General features: G+C 37.6%; 1 protein-coding gene across 26 annotated transcripts in view; it reads left to right on the top strand.

Moving 5' to 3' along the window:
- The window catches only part of CEP112 (centrosomal protein 112), a 554108-nt gene that overhangs the window by 348850 nt on the left and 185171 nt on the right, over positions 1 to 20087 (top strand). The window contains exon 1 of one of the 26 annotated variants that reach the window (XM_008964741.3): positions 15303 to 15654. The exons of the other annotated variants lie outside the window; for them this stretch is intronic. Within the exon in view, the coding sequence (XP_008962989.2) occupies positions 15493 to 15654 (162 nt within the window). The 5' untranslated portion in view covers positions 15303 to 15492. Of the gene's footprint in view, positions 1 to 15302; positions 15655 to 20087 lie in introns of those variants that run through there. 26 annotated transcript variants of the gene reach the window in all.

Below are 20087 nucleotides of genomic sequence, written 5' to 3'. Positions count from 1 at the left end.
TCTAACACCTCGAACATTTATCTTTTCTTTCTGTTAAGGAGATTTCAAATCTTTTTTTCTAGCTATTTTGAAATATACAATAAATTATTAACTATAGTCACCCCACTGTGCTGTCAAACACTAGAACTTCTTCCTTACGTTTAACTGTATTTTTGTATTCATTAACCAACCTCTCTTTATGTCTTCTCCTCTTTACCCTTCCCAGCCTCTGGTAACTGTCATTCTACTCTCACCTGCATGAGATCCACTTTTTTAGCTCCCACATATGAATGAAAACATGCAATATTTGTCTTTCTGTGCCTGGCTTAATTCACTTAACATAATGACATCTAATTCTATCCATGTTGCTGAAAATGACAGAATTTCATTCTTTTTATAGCTGAGTCATACTCTGTTGTGTATATATCGCACATTTTCTTTCTCCACCCCTTTGCTGATGTACATTTATGTTGTTTCCATATCTTTGCTATGGTGAATAATGCTCCAATAAACATGGGAGTGCAGATCTCTCTTTGGTATACTAATTTCCTTTCTTTTGGATATATATTCAGCAGTGGAATTGCTGGGTTATATGCTAGATTATTTTTAGTTTTTTGAGGAACCTTTATACTGTTTTCTATAGTGACTATACTGATTTGCATTCTCACTAACAATGTATTAGTGTTCACCTTTCTCTGCATCCTCATAAGCATTTGTTTTTTGTCTTTTTGATAATAGCAATTTTAAGTGGATGGGATATCCTCTCATTATTGCTTTGGTTTGCATTTCTCTGATGATTAGTGATGTGGAGCATTTTTTTCACATGCCCTGTTGGCAATTTGTATGTGTTCTTTGGAAAAATGTCTGTTCAGATCATTTGCCAATTTTTAAATTGGATTATTTGTTTTTTTGCTGTTGAGTTCCTTATAAATTCTGGTTATTAATCTGTTGTCAGATGGATGGTTTGCCAATATGTTCTCTCATTTCTTTTTACTCTTGATTGTTTTCTTTGCTTGCAGAAAGTCAATACTAATGTATATTTACTTCAATATTTTTCAAGATTTTTATCTTGATATAATCCCATTTTTCTGCTTTTGCTTTGGTTGCTTGTGCTTTTGAAGTCTTACCAAAAAAAATCTTTGCCTAGACCAATATCTTCTTCAAGTAGTTTCATACTCTCAGGTCTTACATTTAAGTCTTCAATCCATGTTGATTCAATTTTTGTATATGGTGAGAGATAGGGTCCTGGTTTCATTCTTCTAAATATGGATATCCAGTTTTGCCAGTACTGTTTATTGAAGGGACTGTCCTTTCTCCAAGGTATGTTCTTGGCACCTTTGTCAAAAATGAGTTAGCTGTAAAGGTGTGGTGGGTTCTCTATTCTGTTCCATTGGTCAGTGTGTATATTTCTCTGTCAGTACCATGCTGTTTTGGTTATGATAGCTTTGCAGTATATTTTGAAGCCTGATGGTGCGATTCCTCTAGCTTTATAACTTTTGCACAAGATCACTTTGGCTATTTGGGGTCTTTTGGGGTTCCATACAAATTTTAGAATTGTTTTTTATATTTCTCTGAAGAATCTCATTGGTGTTTTGATACAGATTGCAATCAACCCATAGATTGTTATGGGTAGTGTGGGCATTTTATCATTGTTAATTCTTCCAATCCATGAGCATGGAGTATCTTTCCATTTTTGTGTTCTCTTTAATTTCTTTGATCAGTGTTTTAAGTTTTCAGTGTAGAAACTTTTACTACTTTTGGTTAAATTTATTCCTAGATTTTTTTTTTATCACTGCTGTAAATAGGATTGCTTTCTTGATTTTTTTTCATGATTGTTCACTGTTGGTGTATAGAATTGCTACAGATTTTTGCATGTTGATTTTATGTCCTGCAACCTTACTGAATCTGTTTACTGGTTCTAACATTATTTTGGTGGAGTCTTTAGGTTTTTCTTAATATATGATCATGTTGTCTGTGAATAAGGATAATTTGACTTCTTCCTTTCTAATTTGGATGCCCCTTATTTTTTTCTCTTGCCTAATTGCTCTGACTAGGACTCCCAATACTATCTGTGTTGAATAGAAATGGTGAAAGTGAGCATCCTTGTTTAATTTCAGATTTTAGAGAAAAGGCTTTCAATTTTTCCCTTTTCACTATGATGTTAGCTCTGGGTTTGTCATATATGGCCTTTACTGTTTTGTGAAGTGTTTCTACTATACACAGTTTATTGAGAGGTTTTTTTTTTTAATCATAAAGGGATGTTGAATTTTATTGAATGATTTTTCAGCATCTATTAAAGTGACCATATGGTTTTTGTTCTTGGTTTCGTTAATGTGATGTATCACATTTACTGATATATTTATGTTGAATCATCCTTGCATCCCCAGGATAAATCCTACTTGATCATGATGAATGATCTTTTTAGTGTGTTGCTGAATTCAGTTTGCTAGTATGTTCCTGAGGATTTTTACATCTATGTTCATGAAGGATATTAACTTCTAGTTTTCTTTGTGTGTGTGTATGTGTGTGTCCTTGTCGGGTTTTAGTATCAGGTTGATGCTGGTCTTGTAGGGTAAGTTTGGAAGTATTCTCTCCTCTTCATTTTTTTGTTGACTTTGAGTAGAATTGATATTAGTTCTTCAAATGTTTGGTGGAATTCAGCAGTGAAGCCCTCAGGTTCTGGGTTTTTCTTTGATGAAAGATTTTATTACTGCTTCAATCTCATTATGTATTACTGGTCTGTTCTGGTTTTCTATTTCTTCATAGTTGAATTTTGGTACGTTGCATGTGCCCAGAAGTTTATCCATTTCTTCTGTTAATAGGCTTTCCATTTTGTTGGCGTGTAGATGTTTATAATAGACTCTACTGATACTTTGTATTTCTGTGGTATCAATTTTAGTGTCTCCCTTTTTATTTCTGGTTTTATTTATTTGGGTCTCTTCTCTTTTTTTTCTTATTTAGTCTAGCTAAAGGTTTGCCAGTTTTTGCTTATCTTTTTTAAAAACAACTTTTTGTTTTGCTGATTTTTCTTTTTTTGGTTTCAATTTCAGTTATTTTTGCTCCAATCTTTATAATTTCATTTATTCTACAAATCTGGGGTTTGGTTTGTTCTACCTTTTATATTTCCTAGAAGTGCAGTGTTAGATTGTTTATTTGATGGCTTTCTGCTTTTCTGATGTAGGCATTTATTGTTATAAAATTCCCTCTTTGAACTGATTTTCCTGTATCTCATAGGTTTTAATGTGTTGTATTTTTATTTTCATTTGTCTCAAGAAATTTTAACATTTCTCTTTGAATTTCTTCATTGATCCATTTCTTATTGAGGGGTCTGCTGTTTAATATCCATGGATATGTACAGTTTCCAACATTCCTTCTGTTATTAATTGCTAGTTTTATTCCATTGTGATCAGAAAAGACACTTGATATGATTTTGATTTTTAAAAATTTCTTAAGACTTGTTTTGTGACCTAATATGTAGTCTATACTGGAGACTCTTCCATGTGCTGTTGAGGAAATGTTCTGTAAATGTCTGCAGCAGTTGGGTGGAAAATTCTGTAAATGTCTTTTTTTTAATCCATTTTTTATTTGTATTTTTTAATTGTATCATTGTTTTTTTTTAAATTTTTTTAGTATTTATTGATCATTCTTGGGTGTTTCTTGGAGAGGGGGATTTGGCAGGGTCATAGGACAATAGTGGAGGGAAGGTCAGCAGATAAACATGTGAACAAAGGTCTCTGGTTTTCCTAGGCAGAGGGCCCTGCCGCCTTCCGCAGTGTTTGTGTCCCTGGGTACTTGAGATTAGGGAGTGGTGATGACTCTTAACGAGTATGCTGCCTTCAAGCATCTGTTTAACAAAGCACATCTTGCACCGCCCTTAATCCATTTAACCCTTAGTGGACACAGCACATGTTTCAGAGAGCACGGGGTTGGGGGTAAGGTTGTAGATTAACAGCATCCCAAGGCAGAATAATTTTTCTTAGTACAGAACAAAATGGAGTCTCCTATGTCTACTTCTTTCTACACAGACACAGTAACAATCTGATCTGTCTTTCTTTTCCCCACATTTCCCCCTTTTCTATTCGACAAAACTGCCATCGTCATCATGGCCCGTTCTCAATGAGCTGTTGGGTACACCTCCCAGATGGGGCGGCGGCCGGGCAGAGGGGCTCCTCACTTCCCAGACGGGGCGGCCGGGCAGAGGCCGCCCCCCACCTCCCGGACGGGGCGGCTGCTGGGCAGAGGGGCTCCTCACTTCTCGGACGGGGTGGCTGGTCAGAGATGCTCCTCACCTCCCAGACGGGGTGGCAGCGGGGCAGAGACACTCCTCAGTTCCCAGACGGGGTAGCGGCTGGGCAGAGGTGCTCTTCACATTTCAGATGGGGCGGCGGGGCAGAGGCACTCCCCACATCTCAGATGATGGGCGGCCCGGCAGAGACGCTCCTCACTTCCTAGACGGGATGACGGCCGGGAAGAGGCGCTCCTCACTTCCCAGACTGGGCGGCCGGGCAGAGGGGCTCCTCACATCCCAGACGATGGGCGGCCAGGCAGAGACGCTCCTCACTTCCTAGACGGGGTGGCGGCCGGGCAGAGGCTGCAATCTCGGCACTTTGGGAGGCCAAGGCAGGCGGCTGGGAGGTGGAGGTTGTAGCGAGCCGAGATCACGCCACTGCACTCCAGCCTGGGTGACACTGAGCACTGAGTGAGTGAGACTCCGTCTGCAATCCCGGCACCTCGGGAGGCCGAGACTGGCAGATCACTCGCATTTAGGAGCTGGAGACCAGCCCGGCCAACACGGCGAAACCCTGTCTCCACCAAAAAAATATGAAAACCAGTCAGGCGTGGTGGCGCGCACCTGCAATCCCAGGCACTGGGCAGGCGGAGGCAGGAGAATCAGGCAGGGAGGTTGCAGTGAGCCGAGATGGCGGCAGTACAGTCCAGCCTCGGCTCGGCATCAGAGGGGGAGGGGGAGGGGGAAGGGGAGGGGGAGAGGGAGAGCAAATGTCTTGTTAGGTCTATTTGGTCTAGAGGACAGTTTACCTTGAATATTTCTTTGCTGATTTTCTGTCTGGATTATGTGTCCATTCTGAAAGTGGAATGTTGAAGTCTACTACTATTATTGCATTGCAGTCAGTCTCTCCCTTTTGGTCTGTTAATTTTTGTTTTTTTATATTTGGGTGCTATAGTGTTGGGTGCAGGTATATTTACAATTACTATATTATCTTTCTGTATTAATTTATTTGTTATATAATATTCTTTGTCTCTCTTTTTACAGTTCTTAAAGTCAACATAAACGAATATAAGTGTAACTATTCCTGCTCTTTTATGGTTTCCATTTGCATGAGATATCCTTTTCTATCTCTTCACTTTCAGTCTGTGTGTGTCTTTATAGGTGAAGTGAGTTTCTTGAAGACAGCGTACAGTTGAATCTTGTTTTCTTTTAAATCCATTTAGCCATTCTGTGTCTTTTAATTGGAGAATTTAACCCATTTGCATTCAAAGTTACTATTGATAGGAAAGAGTTTACTGCTGCCATTTTCTTACTTGTGTTCTGATTGTTTTGTAAATCCTTCCTTCCTTTTTTACTGTCTTCCTTTGCGGTTAACTGATTTTCTTTGGTAGTATGTTTTGATTCTATGCTATTTTTAGTGTATCTATTGATTCTGTGCTATTTTTAGTGTATTTACTTTGCTTTGTGGCCACCACGAGGCTTACAAAAAAATCTTTTAGTTATAAGAGGTTATTTTAAACTGATAGTGACTTAACTTTGAACACAACCAAAAGAAAAATAAGAAAAAAACTGCACTTTAACACCATCCCCTTCACCACATTTTGACTCTTTGATGCTTCAATTTGAATCTTCTTATATTGCCTCTTAGCCAATTATTGTAGTTATTATTTTAAAATAGTTTGTCTTTTAGTCTGCATGCTGAAGACATAGTGGTTTAAGTGCTTCCATTCCAGTATTAGACTATTCTGAATGTGTCTGTTTTCTTCTTTTTCCAAGTCAGTTTAATATCTTTAGATGTTTTCTTGTTACATGTTAGCATTCATTTCTTTCTTGCTGATTGAAAAACTCCCTTTAGCATTTTGTGTAAGACAGGTCTGGTGTTGATAAATAACCCCAGCTTTGATTTGTCTGGGAAAATCTTTATCTTTCCTTCATTTTTGAAGAATAGTGAAGTTGGGTATGTATTCTTAGTTGTCAGTCTCTCCTTTCCACCCCCAACCCCTAAACTTGGAATATAGCATCCTGCTCTCTTCTGGCCTTCAGGGTTTTTGTTGAGAAATCCATTGAAAGCCGTATTGGGGCTCCAGTGAATATGATATGTGTCTTTTCTCTTGCTGCTTTGAGTATTCTTTTTTTGTCTTTCATTTTTGCTAATTTGATTAGTGTGTGCCTTGGGGATTTCCCCTTTGGGTTAAATTTGATTGATTACTTCTTCCTGTGCGTGGATGGTATAATTTTTCTTGGGATTTGAGAAATTTTCAGTCATTTTTTAAAAATATGCTTTGTGGGCCTTTTTCTGTCTTGGGAATTTCTGTTATGTGGAGATTCATCCACTTGCTGATGTCCTATTAAGTCTTTTTTTTTTTTTTTACTTTTATTTTGGGTTTGGGGGTACATGTGAAGGTTTGTTGCATAGGTAACATCATTTAGCTACTACTTACAAGTGAGAACCTGTGGTCTTTGGTTTTCTGTTCCTGTGTTAGTTTTCTAAGGATAATAGCCTCCATCTCCATCCATGTTCCCATAAAAGACATGATCTCATTCTTTTATGGCTGCATAGTATTCCATGGTATATATGTATCACATTGTCTTTATCCAGTTTGTCATTGGTGAACATTTAGCTGATTGATGTCTTTGCTATTGTGAATAGTGCTGCAGTGAACATTCATGTACATGTGTCTTTAGGGTAGAATGATTTATATTCCTTTGGGTATATACCTGGTAATGGGATTTCTGGGTTGAATGGTAGTTCTGTTTTCAACTCTTTGAGGAATGGCCATACTGCCTTCCACAATGGTTGAACTAATTTACACTCCCACAGACAGTGTATAAGTGTTCCATTTTCTCCACACCCTTGCCAGCATCTGTTATTTTCTGACTTTTTACTAATAGCCATTCTGACTGGTGTGAGATGGTATCTCATTGTTGTTTTAATTTATATTTCTCTAATGATCAGCGATATTGAGCTTTTTTTCATATGCTTGTTGCCACATGTGTGTCTTCTTTTAAGAAGTGTCTGTCCATGTCCTTTCCAACATTTTAATGGGGTAGTTTTTCTCTTGTAAATTTATTTATGTTCCTTATAGATGCTGGATGTTAGACCTTTGTTACATGCATAGTTTGCAAATATTTTTTCCCATTCTGTAGATTGTGTGTTTACTCTGTTGATAGTTTCTTTTGCTGTGCAGAAGCTCTTAAGTTTCATTATAGCCCACTTGTCAACTTTTGTTTTTGTTGTGATTGCTTTTGGTGTCTTTGTCATGAAATCTTTGCCTGTTCCTATGTCCAGGATGGTAATGCTTAGATTGTCTTCCAGGGTTTTTATAGTTATAGGTTTTACATTTAAGTCTTTAATTATTCTTGAGTTGATTTTTCTTTTTATTTTAAGGAAGGGATTCAGCTTCAGTCTTATGCATATGGCTAGCCAGTTATCCCAACACCATTCATTGAATAGGGAGTCTTTTCCCTGTTCCTTATTTTTGTCATCTTTGTCAAAGATCAGGTGGTTATAAATGTGTAGCCTTATTTCTGGGCTTTCTATACTGTTTCATTGGTCTATGTGTCTGTTTTTGTACCAGTACCAGGCTGTTTTTGTTAATATAGCCCTGTAGTATAGTTTGAAGTTGAGTAAGGTGATTCTTCCAGCTTTGTTCTCTTTACTTTGGATTGCTTGGGGTATTCAGGCTCTGTTTTGGTTTCATATGAATATTGAAATAGTTTTTTCTAATTGTGTGAAAAATATCATTGGCAGTTTGGTAGGTATAGCATTGAATCTATAAATTGCTTTGGCCATTTTAATGATATTGGTTCTTCCAATCCATGAGCATGGGATGTTTTTCCATTTGTTTGTGTCTTCTCTCATTTCTTCAAGCACTCTTTTGTAATTTTCATTGTAGAGACTTTTTACCTCCGTGGTTAGCTGTATTCCTAGGTATATTATGTATTTTATTCTTTTTGTGGCATTGTGAATGGATTGCTTTCTGATTGGGCTCTTGGCTTGGCTGTTGTTGGTCTACAGGAATACTAGTGATTTTAGTACATTGATTTTACATCCTAAAATTTTGCTGAAGTTTTTTATCAGCTGAAGGAGCTTTGGGGCCAAAACTGTGGGATTTTCTAGATATAGAATCATGTCTGCAAACAGAGAAAGTTTGACTTCCTCTTTTCTTATTCGGATGTCCTTTATTTCTGTCTCTTGCCTGATTGCTCTGGCTAGGACTTCCAATACTGTGGTGAATAGGAGTGGTGAGAGGGAATTCTTGTCTTGTTTTGTTTTTCAAGGGAAATGCTTCCGGCTTTTACCCGTTCAGCGTAATATTGGTGGTGGGTTTGTTATAGATGGCTCTTATTATTTTGAGGTATGGTCCTTTAATGCCTGGTTTATCGAGAGTTTTTAACATGAAGGGGTGTTGAATTTTATTGAAAGCCTTTTTTTGCATCTACTGAGATAATCATGTGGTTTTTGTCTTTAGTTCTGTTTATGTGATGAATTGCATTCATTGATTTGTGTAGGTTGAACCAACCTTGCATTCTGGGGATGACGTCTACTTGATCGTGGTGGATTAGCTTTTTGATGTGCTGCTGGATTCAGTTTGCCAGTATTTTGTTGAGGATTTTTGCAACAATGTTCATCAAGTATATTGGCCTGAAGTTTTCTTTTTTTGTTGTTTTGTCTGTTCCAGGTTTTGGTGTCAGGATGGTGCTGGCCTCATAGAATGCGTTGGGGAGGAGTCCCTCCTCCTCAATTTTTTGAAATAGTTTCAGTAGGAATGGTAGCAGCTCTTCTGTGTACATCTGGCAGAATTTGGCTGTCAATCCATCAGGCCCTGGAGTTTTTTTGTTTGTTAGGCTATTTATTACTGATTCAGTTTTGGAGTTTGTTATTGGTCTGTTCATGAAATAAATTTCTTCCTTGTTTAGCCTTGGCAGGATGTATGTGTCCAGGAATTAATCCATCTCTTCTAGGTGTTCTAGTTTGTATGCATAGGGGTGTTCATAGGAGTTTCTGATGGTTATTTTTATTTCTGTGGGGTCAGTGGTAACATTCCCATAGTCATTTCTAATTGTGTTTATTTGGATCTTCTCTCTTTCTTCTTTATTAGTTTAGCTAGTGGCCTATCTGTCTTTTTAGTTTTTTTTTTTTTTTCCAAAAAACAAACTCCTGGATTCATTGATCTTTTGAATGGCTTTTTGTGTCTCAGTTTCCTTCATTTCAGCTCTCGTTTTGGTTATTTCTTCTCTTCTGCTAGCTTTGAGGTTGATTTGTTCTTCTCTAAGTCTTTCAGTTGTGATGTTAGGTTGTTAATTTGAGATTTTTCCAACTTTTTGATGTGGATATTTAGTGCTCTGTATAATTTCCCCCTTAACACTGCCTTAGCTATGTCCCAGAGATTCTGGTATGTTGTATCTTTGTTTTCATTAGTTTTAAAGAACTTCCTGATTTCTGCCTTAATTTCATTGTTTACCCAAAAGTCATTCAGGAGCATGTTGTTTAATTTCCATGTAATTACATGATTTTGAATGATATTCTTAGTCTTGCCTTCTATTTTTATTACACTGTGGTACAAGAGTGTGTTTGGTATGATTTCGGTTCTTTTGCCTTTGCTGAAGATTGTTTTTTGTCCAATTATGTGATCAATTTTAGAGTATGTTCTATGTGGCAATGAGATGAATGTATATTCTGTTGTTTTCCCTATAAATCTTGTAAGCTTTCTTCACTCATTTTCTTTTTCCTTTTTCCTTCTGTGAGTAATTTTATATGTTCTGTCTTTAGGCTCACTAATTCTTTCCTATGTTTTGTCAAGTCTGCTGTTGAAACTTTCAAAAGAGTTTTTCAGTTCTATTATTGTATTATCTTTTCTAAGATTTCTATTTGGTTTTTTATTTATTTCAATTTCCTTGTCAAATTTCTCACTTTGTTCCCGGATTGTTTTCCAAATTTCTTTTAGTTTTCTATCCATGTTTGCTTGTGATTTTCTGAAATTTGTTTTTTTGTTGTTGTTGTTGTTTTTTTTTTTTTTTTTGAGAAGGAGTCTCACTCTGTCGCCCAGGCTGGAGTGCAGTGGCGCGATCTCGGCTCACTGCAAGCTCCGCCTCCTGGGTTCTGACCATTCTCCTGCCTCAGCCTCCTGAGTAGCTGGGACTACAGGTGCCTGCCACCACGCCCAGCTAATTTTTTGTATTTTTAGTAGAGATGGGGTTTCACTGTGTTAGCCAGGATGGTCTCGATGTCCTGACTTCGTGATCCACCCGCCTCAGCCTCCCAAAGTGCTGGGATTACAGGCATGAGCCACTGCGCCTGGCCTGATTTTCTGAAATTCTTTGAAAGTATTATTCTGAATTCTCTGATATTTCACAGTTTGTCAGCTCTTCTGAGTCTATTGGTAGTTTCTTTCGGTGGTGTCATATTCCCCTGAGTTTTCACAATCCTTGCATCTTTATGTTGGTGGCTGCACATTTGAGGAGACATCCACTTTCTCTATTTTATGCACGTATTCTTTGGTGGTATCAGACCTTTACTACTTAGCATTAGAAGTTAAATGCTGGCCTGTTGTTACTTCTCATTCTGGGGAAGACTTATAGTGAGCATTAGAACTAAAACATTGCAGTGGAACAAACTCATTGCCCTGCCAATTTTTTCTGGTCTGGGGAAGATTTATAGTTGACTCCAGAACTTAAATGCTTCTCTGAAACAAAATCACTGCCTGCCACTGTTTTCTGGTCTGGGGAAGACTTATAGTGAGCATTGGAAGTTAAACATTGCCTTTGAACTACCTTGCTGACCTGCCATTGTTTCCTAGTGTAAGGAAGACTTAAGCAGGCACCAGAACTTAATCTTAACCTTTTAGTTGTTTCTGGGTCAGGTCAAGGCTCCATAGAGCAGTTGGGGTTTGTGGAAAAATCTAGCCAGGAATTCGAGCCTTCCCACAGATTCTGCCCCACTGCTGCAATACAGCAGCAACCAGTCTCTTTAATATGGCTTCCTCACTGATTGAAGTACAGAGTAGCTGCCAAGATCCATGCACTAGTTCAAGTAATCAGTGCCGGCTGTTTGTCCCCAGTTCACCCCAGTTTGGTTCAGTATTCCTGGCATTCCCATTAGTTCCTGTGGGACAAGACCAGAATGGTCTTCCTGTGAAGATTCCCAGACTGTGGAGGAGATCTAATGTCTACAACCTCTTACCTTGGAAACTGAATCTAGAGAAATTTTGTGTGAGGGACATTATGATGGCTTGTGGGAGAGGACAGCATAGTCCAACATGAATATTTCTCTTACCAGTCATGGCTTCTCTTGATTCTGGGGGCCCAGGGAGTTTCTCTGCTTTCCTCCAAGTTCTGGTGAACTCAGGATGGTATTCTTGTCTTTGGATAGTTTTTAGTTATATTTTTTGGCAGGAGTGATGCCAGACAATCTATTCCACCATCTTGCTGATGCCACTCCCAGTCTTTGCCTGTGTAAATCTTTTGATCCTTTCAACTTCATGGCTAAGTTTGTAATAGCCTAATTGGACAGTGCATCTGTTTTTTATAACACTAAAGTTAATAAAATGAAAAAATATATTTTACTGGGATCTTTATCAGTGATGAAATGATTACAAATAAGAACAGAAATAATTACTTATGGTACTACTTTGATATCTTACCATTAATAGGGTGTCTGTACCTTTTAATTTGACCAAAACATTCTCACTTTTACCTGTTGTCCCAGTATCTTGTGTGACTTAGCATTTCCTGCTATCCCTTTCACTGTTAAATATGTCCCAGCTTTCATGCTAAGTTGAGTACTTTTTATGTAAACGATGTACCTTTTCTTTTTTTGTTTTCTGTACTTTAATTATTGAATATCATTGTAGTCACTATATATATTTTAAATGAGTGCTTTTTTGACAGTAATACCAAATTTAGCTTATAGATAGCTAGACTGTAATTATTTTAATATTCCAAGCAGCCTTTCTGATGTTTATTCCACACCACATCAACATTTCGAATAGCATTTTATGCACTTAGAACCAAACTTATTTTCTCTTTATTAAGAGACTCAGGGATGTTGGGATAAAGGGACAGAGTCTCTTATTTCACACTCCCGCCTCCTATGTTTAGACCTTCTTTGAGGGGAGGACAATAGAATGAACTGATGGGCATAAAGCTGCATAGATATATTATGGGTCTAGTATAGTGGAAGGGTTCTGTGTTGAGAGTCAGGTCTGGTTCTAACTCATATTCATAATGGAAAAAAAAAATTCTCTATGGGCCTTGTTTGCCTGATCCAGCTTTGTGCAGATTAAATAAATTAAAAATTGAAAGTGGTTGAGTAATTTAACTAAATTGAATACATTATGAGACATGGTAAAAAAATAAATAGAAAGTACATGACCACTAAAACTGCAGTTGGCTTAAATAAACCTCTTCATTCTCAAAAGTAATAAAGAAAATGCTAATTAAGACATACTATTTTTTAATATATTGAAAAAGTAAATTAGTTTAAATATTACCAAGCGTAATTTTAAATTAATAATACCAAGATGCCTAGGGTGCAGTGAATAAACACTCTAAAATGCTATTGTTGAGAATATAAATTGGTACAACCTTCCTGAAAGCCTTTGGTTATCTATACTGTGAACCTTAAAAATATCCCTATCTTTTGACCTAGTAATCTATTCCTTAGTTAGCATAACATCAGTGTCAAAACTGAAAAAAAAAACTCTCTAAAAACATATTAATCTCACTTTTGAATATTGTAAAAAACTAAATATTAAGCAGGAGAATCTAGTAGCATATTTAAAATATTGTACATCATAATCACATGGATTTTATTCCAGGAATGCAAAGATGGTTTGATATTAGGAGCACTATTATTAATAATATAAATTACTATACTGATAAATCAAAAAAGAAAAATTATTTGTGATCCTTTATATACTAGTTAGAGTAAGCCTAAGTTGCTGTAAGAGGGAACCCCATAATGCAGTGGAGAAATTAAATAAGAAAGTTTATTTCTGTTTTGCGTAAGAATCCAGATGTATTAGGATGGCCCAGGGCTAGGATCAAATGGTTCTCTTTCATGAGGTCACTTAGGAACCTAGGCTGACTAGTGAGATTCCTCAGTCATCCTCAACATACTGTCTCCATCTCTGCTTTGAAGGCTGCTCTTCTGATGGACACCATTTCTTAACCAGCAGGAAGAGAGGAAAAAGATGAGGAAGACAAATATTTCCTTTTAGGGAATTGCCATGAAAGTTGTGCATATCATTCTGACATTTTACTGGAGAAAACAGTCCCAGGGGCACACCTGGGGAAGCAGGGACCTATTTGCATGCACTGTGCTAAAAGTTGCAGGGAGACTATTTTGAAAAGAAATGAAGAACAGGTACTGGGGAACAGTTAACAGACTAATGGCACACACTCATTGCTTTCAGCATTTTGTGCTTAATTTTTGTACAATGGCCCTAGGCACTTAGGATATAGCAGTGAGCAAAATGGCATATATTCCTGTCCCCTCAGAGCTCATTCTAGTAGGAGAGATACATTGTTAGCCATGAACATGCTGCATAAGTAACTTATATAGAATTTTTTTAAGTGTCAAAGTGCTATTGAAAAGGAAATGATAGAGAAGATTCAGGGAGACTCTCGAGTACCAGGGCTGGTACCATTTATATAGTGTGGCCAAAGCTGGCTTCATCAAGAAGGTAACATTCAAACAAATTTGAAGGAGTCGAGTGAGGCATGTTGATATTCGGAGGAAGAAATTGCCGATAGAAGGAAGAGCTGAGCTAGTGCAGAGACCCTAATGCAAGAGCATGGCTGGCATTGCTAGAGGACTTAAGGAAGCCAGTGTGACGAGAACGTAGTGGACATGGGGGAGTTGGAAAAGACATTAGAGGCATTCCAAGGCCTGGTCATGTAGGGCCTTTGAGGCTGTTCCAATGACTTTGACTTTAACTCTGAGTAATGAGAGAGTAAGAGGGTATTATGCCATGAAGGGACATGACCTGACTTAGGCTTTAAAAGATCATTCTAGCTGCATGAGAACAAAGGTGGGAAACCAATGAGAAGGCAACTTTGGTAATCCAGATGAGAGGAAATGATGGTGGCTTAGACCAGAGTGGTAGCTGGGGAGGTGATCATATTCTGGATATATTTTTAAAATATACTTTAAGTAAGAGTAAATATGATTTTCTGATGGATTTGATAGGGGGCATGAGAGCAAGAAAGTAAGCCATAGATAAGCTTCATGTATTAGTCAGGGTTCTCTAGAGGGACAGAACTAATAGGATAGATGTATATATGAAGGGGAGTTTATTAAGGAGTATTGACTCACAAGGTGAAGTCCCACAATGGGCCTGTGGCAAGCTGAGGAGCAGGGAAGCCAGTCCAAGTCCTAAAACCTCAAAAGTAGGGAAGCCAACAGTGCAGCCTTCAGTCTGTGGCTGAAGACCTGAGAGCCCCTGGCAAGCCAGTGGTGTAAGTCCAAGACTCCAAAAGCTGAAGAACTTGGAGTCTGATGTTCAAGGGCAGGAAGCATCCAGCATGGCAGAAAGATGAAGGCCAGAAGACTCAGCAGGTCTGCTCTTTCCACCATCTTCTGCCTGCTTTATTCTGTCCATGCAGGCAGCTGATTAGATGGTGCCCACCCAGATTGAGGGTTGGTCTGCCTCTCCCAGTCCACTGACTCAAATGTTAATCTCCTTTGCCAACACCCTCACAGACACACCCAGGGACAATACTTTGCATCCTTCATTCCAGTCAAGTTGACACTCAGTATTAATCATCATACTTACACACAGGAAAACATGGAAAAAATATGCTAGTTCATTTCTCTGTGAGATGGGATATGTGAATTTTGAATTGTATTTTTCTGTATTTCAAAATGTTCTCTATTATGCACTTTGTAAGCTGAACAGTGATGCACAGAAGTCAACCTTTCGTCATACTGTTGCCTTGTCCCTAAGTCCTAGGGCATCTTTAGCCTGCTTCCTATTTTCTGCCCCTGGGAGACCAGAATCACAAAGAGGGTGTGCTGGCCCTTTAGCCCTGGCATCACATTAGCTGACATCAGGAACTGAGCCAGGCAGTGTGGTTGTGATGTCACTATCTCACCTCACCCCCACCTAAGAGATTGTGGTGGGGAATCTCAGACACTCTAACCCTCTGGGCCCAAGTCACCTTTCTATCAGGGGAGGGAGGCTGTGCTCTCACTGGCTTCTTGTTAGAAGTTCTGCCTGCCCTACAGCCTGCACTGAGGGCTCTCATCACTGCTTCTGAGATCTTAATGGGGGTCAACGAAGATGTGGGCTTCTCTGAGTTTAGACCATCCATCTGCCGAGGAAAACCAAGCCCTGAGACTGATAGAGATGAGAGAAGAGAATGGTAATGTCCCCAAGACAGAGCAGGCAGGAAGTTTGAAGCCTCTGAGGGATACAGGAAAATCTAACCTCAAAGAGAAGAAGGTAAGAACAAGACAACCTCTGTCCTCCTGACATAGGGATCTTGCTGAAAAAATAAATCTCATTGCTGAGCTGAGTTAGGCATTGGTAATTCATCTCAAGGAGATGAATTTTGATAGGGCAGGGATGATGGAACAAACTGCAATCACATTGAACAGAAATAAGGGCCATCATCTAGATATGCTGGACTGCATGCCCTGGGAAATGCAGGGAGGTGTCTGACATCTGGGGGCAACAGGCAGAATCCGGCAGAACTTTCTGGAAGAGGTAGATTGTGAGCTAATGGCATTTTCTCCCTTGCTCAAAAACTTACAAAGTGCTGTAGCCCAAGAAAAAGTGAAGTTGCCACAGCTTCCTAGTTGTCTGGCCAAAGATTTGCATAATTTCATTTCCCCTCTGTACCTTTCATTGTTTTTCTTTCTTATGTATTTATTTTAATTAATTAATTTTAAGTTATGATAACTATTTTTTTACTGTACAGTTCAGTGGTGTTAAGTACATTTAAATTGTTGTGCAACCATCACCACGATCCGTCTCGAGAATTTTTTTTTATTTTGTAAAACTAAACCTGTGCCCACTGAACAGTAACTCCCATTTTCTCTCCCTCTAGCCCCTGGCAAGCATCATTTACTTCCTGTCTATATGTATTTGATGCTCTAGGGCAGGGGTCCCCAGCCCCTGGGCTGCAGACCCATACCTGTCTGTGGCCTGTTAGGAACCAGGCTGCACAGCAGGAGGTGAGTGGCAGGTGAGCTACTTCCTGATGATCTGAGGTGGAACTGTTTCATCCCAAAACCATCCTTCTACCCTCATCCTGTGGAAATGTCGTCTTCCATGAAACCTGCACCAAAAAGGCTGGGGACCATTGCTCTAGGGTACCTGATATGAATGGAATTATATAGTAGTAGTTCTTTTATGACTGACTTATTTCACTTACCATAATGTCTTCAAGTTCATCCACATTGTAGCATGTGTCAGAATTTCCTGTTTTGTTCAAAATGAATAATATTCCATTGTATGTGTATACCACATTTTGTTCATCCATTCATCTGCCGATGGACAGACAGTTGGGTTGCTTCTACCTTTTGACTGTTATGAATAATGTTTTTGTGAACATGGATGTGTAAATATCTGTTCTAGTTTCTGCTTTCAGTTCTTTGGGGTATATACTCAGAAGTAGGAATTGGTCGATATAATTCTGTTTTTAATTTTTCAGGGAACTGCCATATATTTTCCATGGCATCTGCATCATTTTACATTCCCATTGGCAGTGCACAAGGGTTCCAGTTTCTCCACATGATTGCCAACACTGTTTATAATAACCATTGTAATGGGTGTGAATTGATGTCTTCTACCTTTCTTAACTGTCTCTCCCACCACAGATAACAGTCTGTGCTGTACCCACTCCCAGACAACTCTGTTTTCCATAAATAGGCTGTAAACAATCTCCCTTTGTGGCTTCACACACATTTTCCCCTCTGCCTGGAAGACTTGGTAACTCATCTTTCTTCCTCAAAGATGTCCCTGCCTTCCTCCTTTCCACACCAACTCAGAAGCAGTCAAGCTCTTTCTTGTATTCCTCTAACTCTTCATTTATTCCTCTTATAACTTATATAGGTTATGTGCAGTTCTGCAAGTTTTGACAAACCATCACCACATCAAGATGAAGAACAGTTCCATCACCTCAAACATTTCTCCAGACCTTTGTCATCAGCCCCACTTCTTTTCTCATGTCCCAGCTCCTAGTAATCACTCATCTATTTTCTGTGACCATAGGTTCTCCTTTTCTGGAATGTCATGTAAATATTCAGTAGGTAGCTTTTTGAGTCTGGCTTCTTTCCCTTTGCATAATGCATTAGAGATTCACTCATGTTGTTGTGTGTCACTGTAATCTGTTCCTTTTTATTGCTTAGTAGTATTCCATTGTATGGGAGTACAAAACTTATCCATTCTCCAGCTGGGAAATATCTGGGTTGGTAAGCATTCACATAAAGATTTTGTGTGAATATGCCCTTTAATTTAACTTGAGTAAATAGAAAGAAATGAGATTGTTGAGCTTTATGTTAAGTATATTTTTAAATTTTATTAGAAACTGCCAAACTGTTTCCCAAAGTAGCTACATAATTTTGCACTCCCACCAGCAGTGTATGAGAGTTCCAGTTAGGTTGCACCCTTCATATTGTGGAGTTAATAATGTTATTTTAGTCATCCAAATACACATTTCTTACCATTCATGCATTTCCCTAATGACTAATAATGTTGAGCACCTTTTCCTGTGTATATTTTGTCATCTGAATATCTTTTTTGGTGAAGTATCTATTGAAATCTTTTTCTGATTTTTTATTGCTATTTTCTAATTATTAAATTTTGAGAGTATTTATGTGTTCTGGATTCAAGTTGTTTATAAGATATGTGATTTGCAAGCACTTTCTCCCAAATCAAAGAGCAGAGATTCTTAATTTTTATGAAGTCTGACTTACCAGTTTACTCTTTTATAGATCATGTTTTTGGTGTTGTGTATAAAAAATCTTTGCCTGACTTAAGGTCACAAAGCTTTTCTCCTGTTTTCTTCTAGAATTTTACAGTTTCAGGTTTTATTTTTTGGTCTGTGGTCCATTTTGAGTAGATTTTTGTGGATGGTGCAATGTATGGATTAAGATTCAATTGTTTCTGTATTGTTTGTTGAAAAGACTATCCTTTCTCCATTGAATTGCCTTTGCAGCTTTGTTGAAAATCATTTGACCACATATATGTGGCCTACTAGTGGACTTTCTGTTTTTCTTCTATTGATCTATATGTCTATCCTTTTACAATGCCACACTATCTTGATTACTGTAGCTTTTATAGTCAGTCTTAGAGATAGGTAGTATAAGTTGTCCAACACTGATCTTTTTCAAGATCGTTTTGCCTATGATGGTTTCTTTGTTTTTCTTAGAATCAGCATAATGAATTCTACACAAAATCCTACTGAGATATTTTTTAAATTTGTGTTTAATCTACATTAAGGTTGAAATCTTAATGAAATTGAGTTTTCTGATCCATGACCATGGAAGATCTTACCATTTATTTAGGTTTTCTTTAATTTCTTTCATCAGCATTTATAGTTTTCAGCATCTAGAGGTTGCACATATTTTGTTAGATGATATTGAATCATGATTTTATCTTCAATTCCCAATTGTTCTTTGCTAATATATAAATATAATAGATGTTTTAATGTTGATATTATACAGTGTGACCTTTCTAAACTCATTTATTAATTCTAGTCACTATTTTTGGTAGATTCCTTGGAATTTTTCTACATATATAATTAGCCGAATACCTGTTTCTTAATAGTTTTCCCTATGAAGGATTAATTTTAATTATGCCACATATGTCAACATATTTTATTTTTCACAGTGGTATATGTTATTAATAAACTGGTGAATTTTGGAAAATGACTCCTCAAAACAAATCTAACCTATGAAGAATCAAATGTACCAGGGAAAATACATGAGCATTTGTAATTTTTCAGTTTATAATCTGTCTTCTGTGTCTGTAGGTTCTGTACTCATGGGTTCAACCAACCGTGGAGCAAAAATGTTTTTAAAAATATAAAAATAACAATATAACAATAAAAAGTAATACAAATGTAAAAACAATACAGTATAACAACCACTTACATAGCATTTACATTGTGTTAGGTATTTCAAATACTCTAGAGATGTTTTACAGTATACAAGAGAATGTTGATAGTTATATGCAAATACTCTGCCATTTTGTTTAAAGGTGCTGAGTATCTTTGGATTTTGGTATCACTGGAGTCCTGGAACCAATCCCCTGTGGGTACCTAAGGAAGACTGTACTTTGTTGTGTCCTACGCCATACATCTGATTTTTTTTTTATAACAACAATATAAACCAACATGGATAGGAAAAGTGATCTATGTTTTTAAATACCTATTTTTAAGATACAAATTATTCTTCATCCTAACTCGCTGTAGTAATCATTCTTTTAAAAATAAAATGATATAGAAATATTTTAAAATAATATTATATATGCATGTATGCTAAATATTCCATTGAATTGGGAATTTTGACTACTTAAATATTTTAAAAATTTTGCAAATCATTTCTTTTTCAATATCAGACCAAAATATATTTTTCCCCACACATATTTTTTAAATTGGTTTTAAAAAAGCTTTTTAAAGCATTGTTTGTGATACCTTCTTAGTGAATTAGTGACATTTTAAATGTTTTTTTAAAGAAACAATATTAGGCCAGGCACGGTGGCTCATGCCTGTAATCCCAGCACTTTGGGAGGCTGAAGTGGGTGGATCACCTGAAGTCAGGAGTTCGAGAACAGCCTGGCCAACATGGCGAAACCTCATCTCTACTAAAAATACAAAAATTAGCCGGGTGTGGTGGCACATGCCTGTAATCCCAGCTACTCAGGAGGCT

Source organism: Pan paniscus, chromosome 19, assembly GCF_029289425.2.
Source record: "Pan paniscus chromosome 19, NHGRI_mPanPan1-v2.0_pri, whole genome shotgun sequence".
Lineage (NCBI taxonomy): Eukaryota > Metazoa > Chordata > Mammalia > Primates > Hominidae > Pan > Pan paniscus.
Note: the sequence above shows the minus strand (reverse complement) of the source record. Positions and strands in the feature narration are given on the sequence as shown.